This window comes from Vigna angularis, chromosome 10 (genome assembly GCF_016808095.1).
Source record: "Vigna angularis cultivar LongXiaoDou No.4 chromosome 10, ASM1680809v1, whole genome shotgun sequence".
Taxonomy (NCBI): domain Eukaryota; kingdom Viridiplantae; phylum Streptophyta; class Magnoliopsida; order Fabales; family Fabaceae; genus Vigna; species Vigna angularis.
This window is the reverse complement of record NC_068979.1, coordinates 18,635,534-18,650,562: the sequence shown is the minus strand read 5'-3', so window position 1 is coordinate 18,650,562 and position 15,029 is coordinate 18,635,534. Positions and strand designations below refer to the sequence as shown.

Sequence of the window (15,029 nt, the reverse complement as noted above, 5' to 3'; positions counted from 1 at the left end):
AATTGATCAAAAGTGCATTCATATTTATTTTCTTGTTTTTGCATTCAAAATCCTAAATTATTCTTCAAAAGTCTTAATTAGTTGAGTAATCACATAACTGTTTAGTGTCGTGAGTCTCTTGGGAAACAATACTTGGTCTTACCATTTATTATTACTTGATACGATTCGGTACACTTGTCGACATCATTAGCAGCCATTTAGCTGAACTCTTTAAGTAGATTGGCCATTTGGCCGAGCTCTTTAAGTAGATTGGCCATTCAACCAAGCTTTTAAGTTGATTGGCCATTTGGTTGAACCCTTAATTAGATTGGTCATTCAAGCGAGCTCTTAAGTAAATTGTCCATTTAGCCGAGCTCTTTAAGTAGATTGGCGATTCGGCTGAGATCTTTAAGTAGATTGGCCATTCGGTTGAGATTTGAAGTAGATTGGTCATTCAGCCAAGCTCTTTAAGTAGATTGGCCATTTGACTGAGCTCTTTAAGTAGATTGATCATTCGGCCTAGCCCTAAAGTAGATTGGCCATCCAGAGCTCTTGAATAGATTGGCTATTCGGCCAATCTCTTAAGTAGATAGGCCATTTGGTCGAGCTCTTCGAAAGTCGTTGGGTGAGAATAGTCATTCCAACTTGTTTTCTAACTTTAGGGAGGCTTTGTTTTAATGCGTCCGACTTTGATAAGTTTTTGCTTTGTTGTTATCGACTTCGAGTAGATTTTCTTTGATGTTGTCACCTTCAATCAGGCTTCATTGCTCATTTTGGCCGAATTGGAGAAGACTTAGTACATATTTTTGTATTGGACTTTGATCTTCATCCTCTTTATCATCCTTTGAGTTTTATCCTCGTGTTGCTTGTCTTCTCCTTTGAGGCTCTTTGAGTGAGGGAAACCAATGTGAAGATGACAACTTGACCAGACGAGAGGATGAGAGGACGACTTTGATAGTAAAAGTCGAGATGACTGGGATGAATGTCTAGGCCCTTCAGGGGAAAGTGATTCATCTGGGAAAGGCTTGGTGGTCAACTAGGTTGAGGAGATTGTCATCGTCAAGATTGGCAGGTTAGCGACTTATGTTGATGGTATAAGGACAACTCACCTAGAAAATCTTTCTCCGATTTTTTCAGGCTTTTCCTGTACTACTTAGGTTTGCTAGGTTTCTCTTCTGTTTACTGAGTATGCCAAGCTAATCCTTTGTTGTTCGAGCTTGCTGAGCTTTTCTATTTTATGTACATTCTTCTATTGTATTTTCCTCTTGATGTATTTGTCTGTGTTCCTATTTAAGGTAAGAACTATAGTTTCCCTTCTTCTTTTTCCCGTCCCATTGAACTTGGCACGAGTACATCGATTTACTTTTTGTGCTCGGGCACTATAATGTTGAGCTCCTCTTGCACTCAAGCATTGGAATGCTGAACTTCATTTGTACTCGTGCTTGTCTTGTACTCGAATACATGTCAAACTGCTTTTTATGCTCATGCATTTGAGTACTAAACTTCTTTTGTACTTTGTGCTCTTCTTGTACTCAGATACTTGTCAAACTGCTTTTTTGTGCTCGGGTACTTAAATGTTGAGCTTATTTTGTACTTAGGCCCTAGAATACCAAGTTTATTTCGTGTACATACTAGTGCTTTGAGCTCTCTGTTTGAGCTCAATTTCTCCTTCATTTTTTGATGCTTTACCTCGTTTGGAGGTCCTTTTAGATGAAAGGTGTTGTCTAAATAGTTTTAATGCCATATTCATGGAATTTTATTCATGTTACCATTCAGCAACTCAAGTGCATCCTTTGAGTGCTTATGATGCCACATTTGTGGGCTTTATAGTAGTGGATGTTTCTTCTTGTGCATTCGCTAGAGAAGCTTAGGGAAGGAAACCCCATTGAGCTTGCTATATTTCTTGCTCTTGTAAGTTTCTTTCCATTTTTCAAATTTTATTTTTCTGCTTCCTTCCTTTATGGTTATTTTTGCATAGTTATGCAGTGTGTTTATAGGGAGAGGTAAACCTACCCTTTATATCTATGTTTTTTATGATGAACAAAAGAATGGTTTTATAGTTTCTTGAACGGCAAACTACATAACAATTGTCTTATATGTATCTTTTTTGTTCTTGATATGAGAACTCATTATTGGTAAATGAATCTTTCTTTAAACAAATTGAATATGTCATTTCTGGACGAAATATGTGATTTAACAAAGTATATAATTTGTTAGATTTTTTCAAATATCATTGTATGCTTAACAGGGACAAACAACTATGTAGTAATCGCTTACATAAGTTGGCTAATCGATTAAAACAGAAAGATATGTCGTTATATGTTTCATTAGTGAGTTGATCTATTTAAAATGGAAATTGGATTGAAAATTTGCTTAAGTACATGGTTAATCGATTACACAAGTTGTATAATAGGTTAAATCAATTGACTTTGTTTAAATCCATTTCATTTAATAGCCTGAACTATCATAATGGTTAAATGAATTTATAACTGGCTAGTATGATTATATAATCAATTACATGCTTGGTATAATCTATTAAAACAGAAGCAAACTTGTTAAAATAGAAGAAAAATCTTAACAGATTACATAAATTCCTTAATCGATTATATTACGTCAGGATTCAGAAAATCATATATATATATATATATATATATATATATATATATATATATATATATATATATATATATACGACTTGAGCTATGTTTCAAAACATAATAATATTCATAGCTAATTGTTTCATTGAGTTTTCATTACAAGAGCGTCCAAGAAGTCATCCTGAAGAATCAAGGCATCATTGGTTGTTAACACAAAGATTCATCCAAGAAAGTGATCGAGCTGGAACGATTCTGATTTGATCTACATTGTTGGAGTGTGAATGGAAGATCACATACATCTTATACAATTTGAGTATTGTGTACCTGTGAAGGTGTGTTAGGGGAGAGAGTTGTGATTATTGTCTGTGAGGATTGTGATTGTTCTCAAGGTGTTGAGAGAATTATGATTGTTCTCTATATTGTAAGAGAGTGAGGGTATTCACTTCTTGTTTTGCAATAGTGATTTTGAGTGTGGAGAGAGAAGTACATTGAGAGGGGTACCTTTGTATTCTTGTAAACTCTATCATTATAGTGAAATCCATTCAACTAAGGTTGTTGAAGGAAGACTGGATGTAGGCTTGGTCGAACTAGTATAACTTGCTTGTGTTAATCTTTTTCTATCCTTTTCTCTTCTATTGTTGATTCATTACTTCTTGTTTCATTGATTTCAAGAAAACCAAAGATTTTACAAAGCTTTTGAAATGATAATTTTTTTAAGGCATAATCCAATTCAGCTCCCTCTTAGCTTGAAATATAAGGCTCTCGTTTCTAACACAGTGTGTGATCGGAGTTGTGGTACTGCTAGTAAGTGGTCATTGTTAGCATAAAAGCGTATAAATGAATAACTAAACAAATAAAAGATTCCAAGTGAAGGTTTTAAGAATAGAATGTTTGCTTATCCTTAGGATGTGTGCTGTTTTAGGCATTTTATCAGTGGACGTTGCCTTCGTGTTTATTTATTCTTAAGGCTTTTCTTGGGGGACCTCAATCATTTAGCTTTTCATTAAGTTCTTCTACCTTATAGGCTCTCTTATAAAAGGGATTCATAATCATTCCGATTAAGTGCAAGCTTTCCTTGTGCTTTATATTCAGACTTTCTCTAGACTAGGTTTGTCTTTTGCTCCGTTCTTTCTTGGATCCAAGTAATGCAATGCCATATTGTAATATGCTACTATACTTGGATGCTAGAAAACCGAGTTAATTATAAAATGAGTATTCCTTAAGGAATACTAGTTATATTTATAAGATCAACATGAGTCATGACCTATGTTCTTAGTAGAATAATACTTACCTCAACTATAAAATAACAATGTAGTTAATAATATTATAATGATACCTCATCATAAATAATAACCACAATATCAAACTATCAAAATTAGTTATGACATGTAAATGTTGCTATAATAGACATAGGTTTGAACTGATTCATAACTTAATAGATCTTATTAGACCGTGCTCTTTAGTATGTCTATTGGATCGGATAAAAATAAATACACTATAATAAAAGCAACTATCAACTATATTATTCTAGCAACATGCATGCATTTTCTTACTTGAAAATATTTCTTTTATAACATCTAATAGACAAATATTACTGACTTGTAATTTTTTTTTTTTTAATTTACATACACGCTTTCAAATTCAAGCTTGTCAATTTCATTAATCCCAAAGTCAAAATGTAAAATTCAACTTACTCTTTTGGAGTCCAAAATATTATGGCTTTTATATGCAATGATCACATAGTAAAATCCAAAATATTTTGTTATTTTGTGTGTTGTACTGTGATCAGATTGAGATTAGAACTTTTGATCTGATACTTGCTATGAAACTCCCTGAATAATCAACCCAACTGAACTCGAATCTGATTATTCTAAAATGAACAACTAAATGTATTTAAATAATAAATAAATAACTTTATTTACTAATGAAAAAATAAAAATAAGAATTACATGGTCATGACTTTACTTATTCTTATTTGTCCTCTGTCGTCACCTGAAAATAATAAAAATCCTCCTTTCCACATTTTCTGGCTATGATAGCTGACAAAACGTATTTAATGGCTTTGGTACCCACATAGATGGTCATGGATTATTATTGGTGCCAAATAAAAGCTTATTCAAATGATGATGATGACAAGCTTTAATAACAACAACGACGGTTGCACCATATGAGAGAAAAATTTGGAAACAAGATAACAAATTTTGCAATGAAGAGAACAAATGAAAAGGGCATTGCAACCGCCACTGATTTTCAAAATGCAAACGGTAACATGATGAACTTGGTGAATGAGGCATCGGTTTCCATTTCACCATCAAAGCAAGCCCGGCCCACCCTTACTATCACATCTCAACCATAGGTAAGCCATACCTACTTTTATCAGCTCTCTCTTTGCCTTAAAGTACATATTTTTGTCTCTCTCCTTCTGCTGTTGTTGGAAGATGTTCTGTCAACGATTCTAATCTAGCTTCACTTGATCCACACGTACCCCCATTCACAGAGGTTTTCCATTCTATCAAACTGCTTTTTATATGGAAATATAGCTTACTCAGGCACATGCCAGCTATTCTAGAGTAATTAATTGTGGAGTAGTTTACTTCAAGTTTTTCACAGAACCACCTGTATCTCAGTGTGTAAATCAATTGGTCATTTATATGCAATTGTATGTTGTTTGTTAGGGCCTGACAATTCATTTCTCAAACAGAGAACATATAAGATAGAGCAATCAATCATGCCATTTGGTTTGGTCTCGGCCTGGAACAAGCGCCGGAGAAGCAAATCTCAAGAGCACACAGATCCCTGTAATGGCTCTTTATTGTGTTTCTCCCTCATGGTTTAAGCCTGTATTTTAGATTGTTTTTATTGCATAACCAACGAGTAACATTTACAAACTTTCATATTCAGGGATTTACAAACCTGCACAGCTTTGGCAACTTGAAGATCAGACACCACGACCTACAAAAAAGCTACATGGATCATCTGTTTTCACACTCAAGGAGATGGAAGAGGCAACATGTTCATTCAGTGATGAGAATCTGCTTGGAAAAGGAGGATTCGGCAAAGTCTACCGAGGCACATTGCGGTCAGGAGAGGTAACACAGAAGTTTATTGCCCTTAGGAATTTGAATTCATCATAGTTCACAAGACTTTGTAACGTCGGTTATAGCTTTCATACAGAAATCATGTTTCTTATAAAATGCTCAAAATTAGTGAATTTGATACAGATGAATACATACTAATACAACAAGTCTCCTTCTGAAGGTTGTAGCAATCAAGAAAATGGAGTTGCCAGCAATTAAAGCAGCAGAGGGGGAGCGTGAGTTCCGAGTCGAAGTTGATATCTTAAGCAGACTTGACCACCCAAATCTTGTTTCTTTGATAGGCTACTGTGCTGATGGAAAGCATAGATTCCTAGTATATGAATATATGCGTAATGGAAACCTGCAAGATCATTTGAATGGTTTGTCATTGACCCAAATCTATGCTATTGGCATAATTTTTAACGTCGAGATTTTATTAATTAACATCTACTTTTAGGAATTGGGGAGAGAAACATGGATTGGCCTCGAAGACTCCAAGTTGCACTGGGAGCTGCAAAAGGGCTTGCTTATCTTCACTCAAGTTCTGATGTTGGAATTCCTATTGTTCATAGGGATTTCAAATCGACCAATATTCTCTTAGATGACAACTTTGAAGCAAAGGTAAATAGAGTCTCTATAGTGACTTCAACAATTCATTATCACAATCATATGTACAGATAAAATTTACATCTTTTGTAGATATCTGATTTTGGTCTCGCCAAGTTAATGCCAGAAGGACAAGAGACACATGTGACTGCCAGAGTACTTGGTACCTTTGGCTATTTTGATCCTGAGTATACATCGGTATGCATCTATACCATAAAGATATTTTAAAAAAAGCAATACTTCATTTTTTCGATTTTCAATGCCTTAAGATAGTAGTATACACTATTAAGGTAAAATGAAATTTTGCTTTGCAGCAAGGGTAAATGTACTGTGCACATTATACTAGTGCAATTATTCCAGTATAATGTGCACAAGATGAAAACAGCTCCACATGTTAACATCGAGTTATTGCTACAAAGTAGGTCATTTGCGCAATATACCCAAATTTTCAAATCCTTTTCATCTCATGCATACTTATTCAACCATATGTGAATATGGAGATCTTAATCCAGAGCAGGGTATATCAATGGTTGAACAACACCAAAGCAGTACATACTAGTTACTTGTTAGCAGTTTAGGCCACCAAAAAATAAATCACCCATGCAAATTAGGTCAGCAAATTCAACACCAACATAAGAAAAATAGTATAACCCTTGAAATTTTGATTCGCATTAGAAGCCTAAGGCCCGAAAAAGTCTTTCAGTTTTCTTATATGGTTTATTAGGTTATTTACTACTAAATGATTCAGAGAATTTTGTTATAACCAGAAGCCCAACATTAGACTTAACAAGTCATTTGATTTTAACGTTTGTCTAACCATAGGAAGAGGCCTTTTTATAATAGCCCATGCTTTTAGATCAAGAGGTTTCAGGAGCAAAACCCATACCACCCATGGACATGTTCTAGTAAATAACATTCCATGTATAAGTTCAAAGCAATTTCTTCCCTCAATCCTGATCAACATTTCCAGCCTGGAGGACTTCATGGGCGGTGTCTTTACAAGTTATTAAAATTGTTTCTCTGTCTTCACCTAAATGCTTAAATTCCTAAAGTCTTGTATACCTATGCATTTTCTCATCACAGTTATATAACGCGGCTTTTTTATGCTGTTAGGGGAATTTTTAGCATAAATTAGCATGATTCAATTCAGCCCGCGATACTTACAACCAAATATTGTTACCCAAATTGATATTGCCAAATAAATCATTCATTCCATCATCTAAGAATGCAGCATAAGAAGCAGTTTTATTTCTCAAATCAGATGTGTCTATCCCAGAGTGCTATCTTGCAATCTTATATCTAGTGGCAGCGAAATGCTAAATACGTGTTCTTACACTAACATTGTTAAATATTTCATTTCACAACAGACTGGAAAACTCACTCTACAAAGTGATGTTTATGCTTTTGGTGTTGTTCTTTTGGAGCTTTTGACTGGACGCCGAGCAGTGGATCTAAACCAAGGTCCCAACGATCAAAACCTTGTACTACAGGTAGGACATACTTTCAGCGTCGATCCTTATGAATGTAAAGACAACATATAAGCCCCGAAACTCAGTACTATATTTTTTTATATTTCATTAAAAGGTTACTAGGCGCTATTTTTTTATAATAATCTTATTAGATAATATTAATAATAATAATAGTAATGAATTTGAGAAAAAAAAGGTGGTATTGGGAGAAAGTCTTAGTGACGACAGTACATCAGATAGAGGATAGTTTAATCATTGGAGGCAGAGAAAGGCTGGGAGAAACTACAAGCAAAACCATTAAAGATGCAATAGTCAAGAGTTGTCTACGGACATGATCAAAAAATATTATAGAACTGTTTGATAAACTAATAGGTGGGAAAAGGCTAGGTTGTTGTCATTGATGCATTTAAAAAATAATCAAGTGAGAACTCTTGTTTAATGAGTCACAAAAATAAATATTAGAACCGTTAGATCTTATAATAAATGGTCAATATTAAAAATACATGTCCTAAAAACCTTTTAGTCTTGATGATCTATGAACGGTTAACCTCTCACTCTCAAAAAAGTAACTTTCTTACTAGAAATATTTGTATGTGTAAAGTGAGAGAAATAGTTATCGTAAGAGTGATGTGACTTTAGTTATAGAAAACTTGTAACGTTCACCAGCCATGAGACATTCAATGCTCAATCTCAGCTCTCCTCTTAACAAGATAGTATTTTCACTTGAAATACCCCCAACCCCCGTCACACACATGTTCAAGAATTGTAGATTCATCCAACCACTACCAATCATATTTGACCTCTGCTAGTAGTGTGGAATGAATATCGGAAACAAACTGGGACGCATAGCCTAAGTTTAAAGTAGGAATAAGAAACAACATGGGCTGTGTCCTTAGCAGAAAGGAATGAACCTCGGAAACAAACTGGAACGCATGAAAGAGGAGGGGAAATGAGAAGGGCGAGGAACAGCATACCATGCAAGAGGCTATTTAGGTTGTTAACAAACAGGCCAGCTGGCACAATTCTATTGGAGAGGAAGATTCTGGTATCATGCATGACAAGAATGTGAAATAAACGTGAGGAAGAGGAAATATGAGAGGTTTATGAAATTGTTGAGTGACTTGGGACAGGTTGCGTGTTCCCTTGGCATTTGGGACCCTGTCGTAACCTGTTTCTAGATTTTCTTTCCATGCTGTTGTACTTTTCTAGAGCGAAAACCTTGGAATCCTAGTTAATATCCCTGTTTTATTGTTCTGTTATATAGAGCCTTATCATTGAGAATCACTAGATTCATAAAGCTGGAAGACTTTAATTCATTATCATTCCTATGCAGGTGAGGAACATTCTGAATGACCGCAAAAAGCTTCGGAAGGTGATAGATCCAGAGATGGCTCGAAATTCCTACACCATTCAGTCTATAGTCATGTTTGCCAATCTGGCATCAAGATGTGTTCGAACTGAGAGTAATGAGAGACCGTCCATGGCAGAATGTGTAAAAGAACTCCTAACGATTATCTATACAAATTCAAAAGGCTTGGGTATGGTTATGCATACTTTGAGAATGATCTAGTGAAATCACAGTTTAGACACCAAAATTATCTTGATGATAATAAAAAGTGAACTCCAACAGTTCTTCCATTCAGATATATGCCAAACACATTAATATGATCAGTACAAAGCATAACAACTTGGCTGATTTTACGAGATGAGGAACTCAATCCTTCATGGCCGAGGAAGAAAGAGCATTTCCATTATCTCTTCTCCACCACCAGTCATGCCCTCATGTCACTCGCACCCCTTTTGGTCATATGGCAAGAGTGTTAAAGAGACCTCAACAAAATAAACCCACTTCCCCAGAAAATGTTCCCCGACTTTCTAACATTAATATTTTATTTGGGCATATGATTGGTATGGTTCAACATGTTCCATATGTCACCTTCAAATTTCAAGAATGTCCATACACATATAAATCATTGTTTTAATTATATTAAAGAAACATAGAGTTAATAAAGATTTGTAATTTTCATGCATCTAATATCTGGTTCTTAAATAAAGAACCATGTACCTGACTTGGTATATTTTATCACATGTTATGTTACCATTACCAGCTGCACAATCTTATCCATTATTACATGACTGTCTAAGCCAGACAAGGAAATAAAAAATTTAGAAAACAGTATGCTGTAATTTACCTGTAACATTCAGTCCCTGTCCTAAAGATAAGAGAAATAAATAAGGATGCATGATACCACTCTCTATTCTCCAGTCAAACTTAAAACCACCATGTCCATCTTGCTATCAATGCTGAAACAGATATTCCAAAATTACAAATAAGAATCTTTACCCTAGGACATGTATTTGAGTATAAGATTGTGTGGAAACACATAACATACAAGCTTTCAAGGAAACTAAGACAATGACAACATTACCTTGAAAAATATTTTGCAACCCATATACACATTCATATAGTCTTTTGTTTATCATACTCTGACAGATCTGATTCTGTAGTCGTACTTGAAAGAGGGAGTTCCTTGCACATCAAGTGTTTGCGTCTCTGCAACATCAGCAGGACTAAAATACTATCTGTCTTTACAATTTTGTAATCTGCTTTTGTGTACATTTTAAATGGAGCTTCATCAATCATTCTGCAATGCAAGTAAACCTCTTTTGAGGAACTCATCTGAGAAATTAATTCCTCACTTGCCTTTAGAAGATGCCAGCCAATGCCCCTCCTGAATAGAATCAGAAACATACACTCAGAAAGTTAGTTACATTCAGGTAGTTTAACAGTCAGTTTTAAAATGTTAGCTAAGACATGGGAATTTAGGATTAACAATGTATGTCGGATTGTATAAACTTGATAATGAAATGTGATGCTCAAAGCAACTAGTAGAGGCTTTGCAACAGTCATGCATTCATTCACGGAAGGTATACCATAAAAGTTTTAAAATTGAACATGGCATTGTATACTTGCCGAATTATGCTTGGAAACAAGAATATAGCTGCAATTGCCAGGATGATGTCAATCTCTGTCCGTAGTCAACAGATGTAAATTAAAGATTTAAATATAAATTGCAAATCTTTCATGGTAAAGAAGGTAGCAGAAATGCTTCATTATTTAAATCTAATTGTGGGTTTTCCCTACTCAAATTGCCATGTAAAAGAAGCAATGTAAAATTTCATAAATATAAAAAGTACATTTATCTCCTGCCTCACTAGAATGGAGAGACAACACACAATTAACTTCCTCGATAAGAACCACCTTGTCTCATAGTTTCAAAATTTTATTAGATTATAACCAAGACATCTTTCTTTATCATTAGATTACACTAGAGACATTCACAATTTTCACATAGTTTGAGAATAAAGCCCATATCAAGAACTTTTCATTATTGGCAAGAACCAGCTAAGTCTTTTATACTATTTATAGACACATTTGTTCCACAACATGAATCAAAAACACAAGCTCCAATTCAAGTTTCCACCCTATTGAACATTCCAACTCAAGACTCAATTTCTTGAATGAATAGATATGCTTCGGTTCGAACAATATAAAGTGACAATATTCAAAGTTGAGCCCAGAATATAACACTTGTCGAAAAACAACTGAAAGTCTTACTCATCAACCCAAACAACAATCATTCTTTCAAAATTTAGCAAAAGCACAAGTTGAATTAATCAATGAAACTTCAACAGATTTCTTCAATAATTTGTTAATCAAACCTAAACCACAACTGAAAAAAAGTATACTAAATCTCTCCCAAGTAAGAACCCACCTAACCCAATCTAGAAATTACAGTTATAGCAGGTACAGAAAAGGTATAAATACTCAAGATAATTTATAAGAAAAAAATATCAAGTTCATCATACTACGAAAAAACTCAGTAGTTCCTTAGATGCTATTGGCATTATGCTCCAATTACAATTGAAGTATCATCCCGGTAACTTATGCAGATAACTACTACAAACTTCTATTATGGAAGTAAAACTTCAATACTCTTAAGAAAACAATATCCAACGAACGTGATCTAAAATTTTTCCATCAAAAACTACCCCTGAAATTCCAACACGTCTATTTTTTTCTGGCCAAACCAATCCTCAAATATTTAACAGAAAAATATAGTTACAGTAAAAAACAATGAATTTACCATACACAGGGTTTGAGATTTACATGAAAGTTTTATCCTCTCATTCATATTGTGATCCTTAATTAGTGATTAGCTTAAAGTTAAGAAACTAATTATATGTTACAATTTGTGATTGTTTTCTTTTTATAATCATGTCATAAATACAAAATATTCAATAACTTTGTCAATAACTAATCTCTTTCAAATAACTTGGACTGATCACCTTTAATAAAGATGGTAGAAATCAACGAATTTACCATGCATTGGGTTTTGGGTTGTGATTAAATTATATTAAGTTATATTCTATAATGAATTTCAGGTAATTATCGTAGAAGTTAAGAAACTAGCTATATATAACAGTCTGTAATTGTTTTCATTATATAATCATGTCACAGGCAAGTATTTACAAAGATTCTCTCAATGATGAATCACAATCAAAAAATTTGACGGGTCACTTTTTATAGTTTTCCTTCCCAACCACGTTTGCGATTATACAATAGAGTAAAACCTACAATTTGCTCGATATATTAATTTAAAAAGAAAACGCATTCCCAACTGTATATAGAAAGATAAACATGTTGTTTTAAGTAATTGTAAGAGTGCAGATACCTCCTGAGAGATTTTTGCACGGCCATGTTACAAATGTAGGGTGAATCCCTCGGAGGGGTGGGCGAGGGAACGGAAGCATTGGCGCCTCTTCTGTTGAAACAGATCTCGACAGTTCCAGCCAAGGGCGCTCCATCGTCTTCTTGTAGTGGTTCTTCTTGTAATGATTCTTCCTCGTCTTCTTTAGCAGCAGCAGCAGTAGGTGGCGATGGTGTTTGAGTATAGAAGGCGACGAGCGTGGCGGTGTTGGGCAGGAGCGTCAGGCGTTGGAGGAGGTACTGGTTGATGAGGAAAGCCAGGAGGTTGACGTAAGCGGCGGGAATGAGCAAGGACTCGGCGAAGGAGTGGGCGAGGAGGAGTACGGTCGAACGGGTCTCGTGGGGGCGCATGAGGCGGACGGAGAGGGAGCCGGAGGGGAGGTCGCAGCGGTAGAGGAAGGATTCGAGGGAGTTGAGGCGGTGGAGGTCGTCGTCGGTGAGGAAGCCGGTGGTGAGAGGGGAAGAGGAAGAGTGGGAAGAGGAGAGTTTGAAAGCGGGGAAACGGGGTTTGGTGGAGGTGAAGAGAGAGAAGTGAGAAGGCAGAGAGAGAGAGAAAGAGAGGTTTTGGATTTGGATTTGAGGGTCGAAGGGGAATGAGAGAGAAAACAGTGACGATGGTACTGCCATGGCGGAATTAGAACTTCCAAGTTAGTTAGAAAGGCTGTGTTTGGGTGGTGCTCGTTCTGTGATTCACTCTTTCAGAGATAGAAGAGTTATTAAGATGCCTAACCTATCACTGGATAAAGAAGGCTCACTGAAAGATACTACAAGTGAAGTGAGGAAGAAAGTGGACAAAAAAACAAACTTATTATTAAGAACGATGATATTTTACCAACTCTTTTAAATGTCACTGTTTTATTAGTTATATTTAAAATAGATGAATCACAAATCTCTTGTATAAGTTATTATAAAAAAAAAATTTAAAAATGTTATTAAAAAAATATTTTTCTATTATTACTGTTTTACATTACAAATTTTAGATTCACTTTTTTTTTAATTTATGAGATATTGACTGATAAATTATTTTTATCTTTAAAACTAATAGAAATATATGTATGTATGTTTACATTTTTTATGACAAAAAATATTATAATTATAAAAATACATATAAATGATTTTTACAATTTAATTTTAATAATTTTTATTTATTTTGTAAATAATTTTTATTTGGTTAATTTTAAAAAATTATTAAGTATAAAAAAACAATCAAATAAAAATTATTAAATTTAAAAAAAATTGAAAAATGTGAACTAAAGATGAATTCTTTACAGAATAGTATAGATATAATTTAGTTTAAAATGAAAAATACATATAATTAGGTCATAATGAGATTATTAGACTTGATAATTAGGTGTTTTCATTTTTTGGTAACTCGTTTTATTCTTGGCTCTTGCTTTCTACACCTTATCAAATTTCTGTTAGAAAAAAATAAGAAAGAGTAATGAGAAAGAGAGAACAGCACACACACTCTAACAGAGAATGTGCTCTTCTGATATGAGTATAAGGTCTCATTCAAATTCAAAATTGATTAGAGAGAGCTAACAGAGAGTATTTTATACAAGATGTTACGACAGCAGTTTTAACTTACTAACTGTCCTGGATTTTTAATCACCTATTAACAACACTCCTCCTTGATTCAAAATCCACACTATGAAAAACATACAATATTCAAATAATCTTAGTTTCTTGAATCTGTCAATCTTCAATGCCTGGGTAAGAAGGTCAGCTAATTGCACTTCAGCTCTGCAATGCTTCATTTGAATCACACCTTAATTTACTTGGTCCGGTAAAAAATGGAATTTTGTTTCTATGTGCTTGCTCTTGCCAAGAGACATTGGATTTTTGGCCAGTCTATGGCAGAAAAACCTGACCCATGGTGCTCTTTCTGTCCACTATGTCCACTCCAATCTAAGTCAGAATAAGTAACCAGCCTTGTTTCTACATTTCCCTCCTTAATATTGGAGAACAAAATTCCATATTTAACTGTTCCCTTCAAATATCTCAATATTCTCTTTGCAGCCAACATGTGTATCTGTTTCGGACTTCTAATAATTCTACTCACCAAGGCAACACTGTAAGTAATTTCTGGTCTGCTCTGACAGATGAATCTCAAGCTACCAACAATCTGTCTGAAGAGAGTTTCATTAGTAGGAGCTTCACCTTCACTAGTTGCAAGCTTTAAATTCATTTCAGCAGGGGTTTCAGCAGATTTACATCCTAGCATATTGAATCTTTCAAGTACATCAGATATGTACTTCCTTTGGTGCATAATAACTCCTTTTTCAGAGTAGATGAATTCCAAACCAAGGAAGTAGGATAGAATTCCCAAGTCTGTCATATCAAATTCGATCTTTAAATTCTGTTTGATTGACTCAATATCTGATGAGTTACTATCGGTGATGAGCAAGTCATCAACATAGAGGCACAAGATGAGAATCTCATTCAGCTTCAGATTTTTCACATAAACCCCATGCTCAACAGGACACTTCACAAAACCGATACTATGTAGAAAGGCATCTATCCTCTTATT

At 34.6% G+C, this 15,029-nt stretch overlaps 3 protein-coding genes across 9 annotated transcripts; 1 reads left to right on the top strand and 2 right to left on the bottom strand.

Annotated features, from left to right (window-relative positions):
• Positions 1-4,609: 4,609 nt before the first annotated feature.
• On the top strand, positions 4,610-9,298 carry LOC108335845 (probable serine/threonine-protein kinase PBL28). 3 transcript variants are annotated; one of them, XM_017572022.2, is made up of 8 exons: positions 4,610-4,932; positions 5,278-5,374; positions 5,478-5,665; positions 5,835-6,033; positions 6,111-6,274; positions 6,353-6,457; positions 7,627-7,749; positions 9,062-9,298. In XM_017572022.2, exons 2-8 carry the CDS (start codon positions 5,305-5,307, stop codon positions 9,296-9,298), a joined length of 1,086 nt encoding a protein of 361 aa, XP_017427511.1. In that variant the 5' UTR covers positions 4,610-4,932; positions 5,278-5,304. The 3 variants fall into 3 exon arrangements, with proteins under 3 accessions (XP_017427511.1, XP_017427510.1, XP_017427509.1); XM_017572021.2 differs by lacking the exon at positions 4,610-4,932 and adding an exon at positions 4,952-5,075; XM_017572020.2 differs by lacking the exon at positions 4,610-4,932 and adding an exon at positions 4,957-5,075 and having other exon boundaries at positions 5,252-5,374.
• Positions 5,660-13,314, bottom strand: LOC108335846 (uncharacterized). Of its 5 annotated transcripts, none has more exons than XR_008245594.1 (5): positions 12,465-13,314; positions 10,433-10,460; positions 10,158-10,282; positions 9,921-10,032; positions 5,660-6,014 (listed from the first exon to the last, which is right to left on the bottom strand). XR_008245594.1 is itself a non-coding variant. In XM_052869283.1 (3 exons), exons 1-2 carry the CDS (start codon positions 13,124-13,126, stop codon positions 10,190-10,192), a joined length of 933 nt encoding a protein of 310 aa, XP_052725243.1. In that variant the 5' UTR covers positions 13,127-13,310; the 3' UTR covers positions 5,660-6,014; positions 10,158-10,189. The 5 variants fall into 5 exon arrangements, 1 of the variants encoding a protein (XP_052725243.1); XR_008245593.1 differs by adding an exon at positions 6,105-6,212 and having other exon boundaries at positions 10,158-10,460; positions 12,465-13,309; XR_008245592.1 differs by having other exon boundaries at positions 6,105-10,032; positions 10,158-10,460; positions 12,465-13,309.
• A 671-nt stretch (positions 13,315-13,985) lies between these two features.
• LOC108335353 (uncharacterized mitochondrial protein AtMg00810-like) lies at positions 13,986-15,029 on the bottom strand. Its single transcript, XM_017571357.2, has one exon. The coding sequence runs from the start codon at positions 14,835-14,837 to the stop codon at positions 14,307-14,309; it is 531 nt and encodes a 176-aa protein (XP_017426846.1). The 5' UTR covers positions 14,838-15,029; the 3' UTR covers positions 13,986-14,306.

What these genes read in the sequence shown, in the direction of transcription:
- LOC108335845 (XM_017572022.2), top strand. Translation starts at nt 5,305, where the DNA reads ATGCCATTTGGTTTGGTCTCGGCCTGGAACAAGCGCCGGAGAAGCAAA. An exon ending in GCACATTGCGGTCAGGAGAG is followed by an intron (nt 5,666 to 5,834) that starts GTAACACAGAAG and finishes CTCCTTCTGAAG; the next exon opens with GTTGTAGCAATCAAGAAAAT. An exon ending in ATCAAAACCTTGTACTACAG is followed by an intron (nt 7,750 to 9,061) that starts GTAGGACATACT and finishes ATTCCTATGCAG; the next exon opens with GTGAGGAACATTCTGAATGA.
- LOC108335353 (XM_017571357.2), bottom strand. Translation starts at nt 14,837, where the DNA reads ATGACAGACTTGGGAATTCTATCCTACTTCCTTGGTTTGGAATTCATC.
- LOC108335846 (XM_052869283.1), bottom strand. Translation starts at nt 13,126, where the DNA reads ATGGCAGTACCATCGTCACTGTTTTCTCTCTCATTCCCCTTCGACCCT. An exon ending in GTGCAAAAATCTCTCAGGAG is followed by an intron (nt 10,461 to 12,464) that starts GTATCTGCACTC and finishes GATTCTATTCAG; the next exon opens with GAGGGGCATTGGCTGGCATC.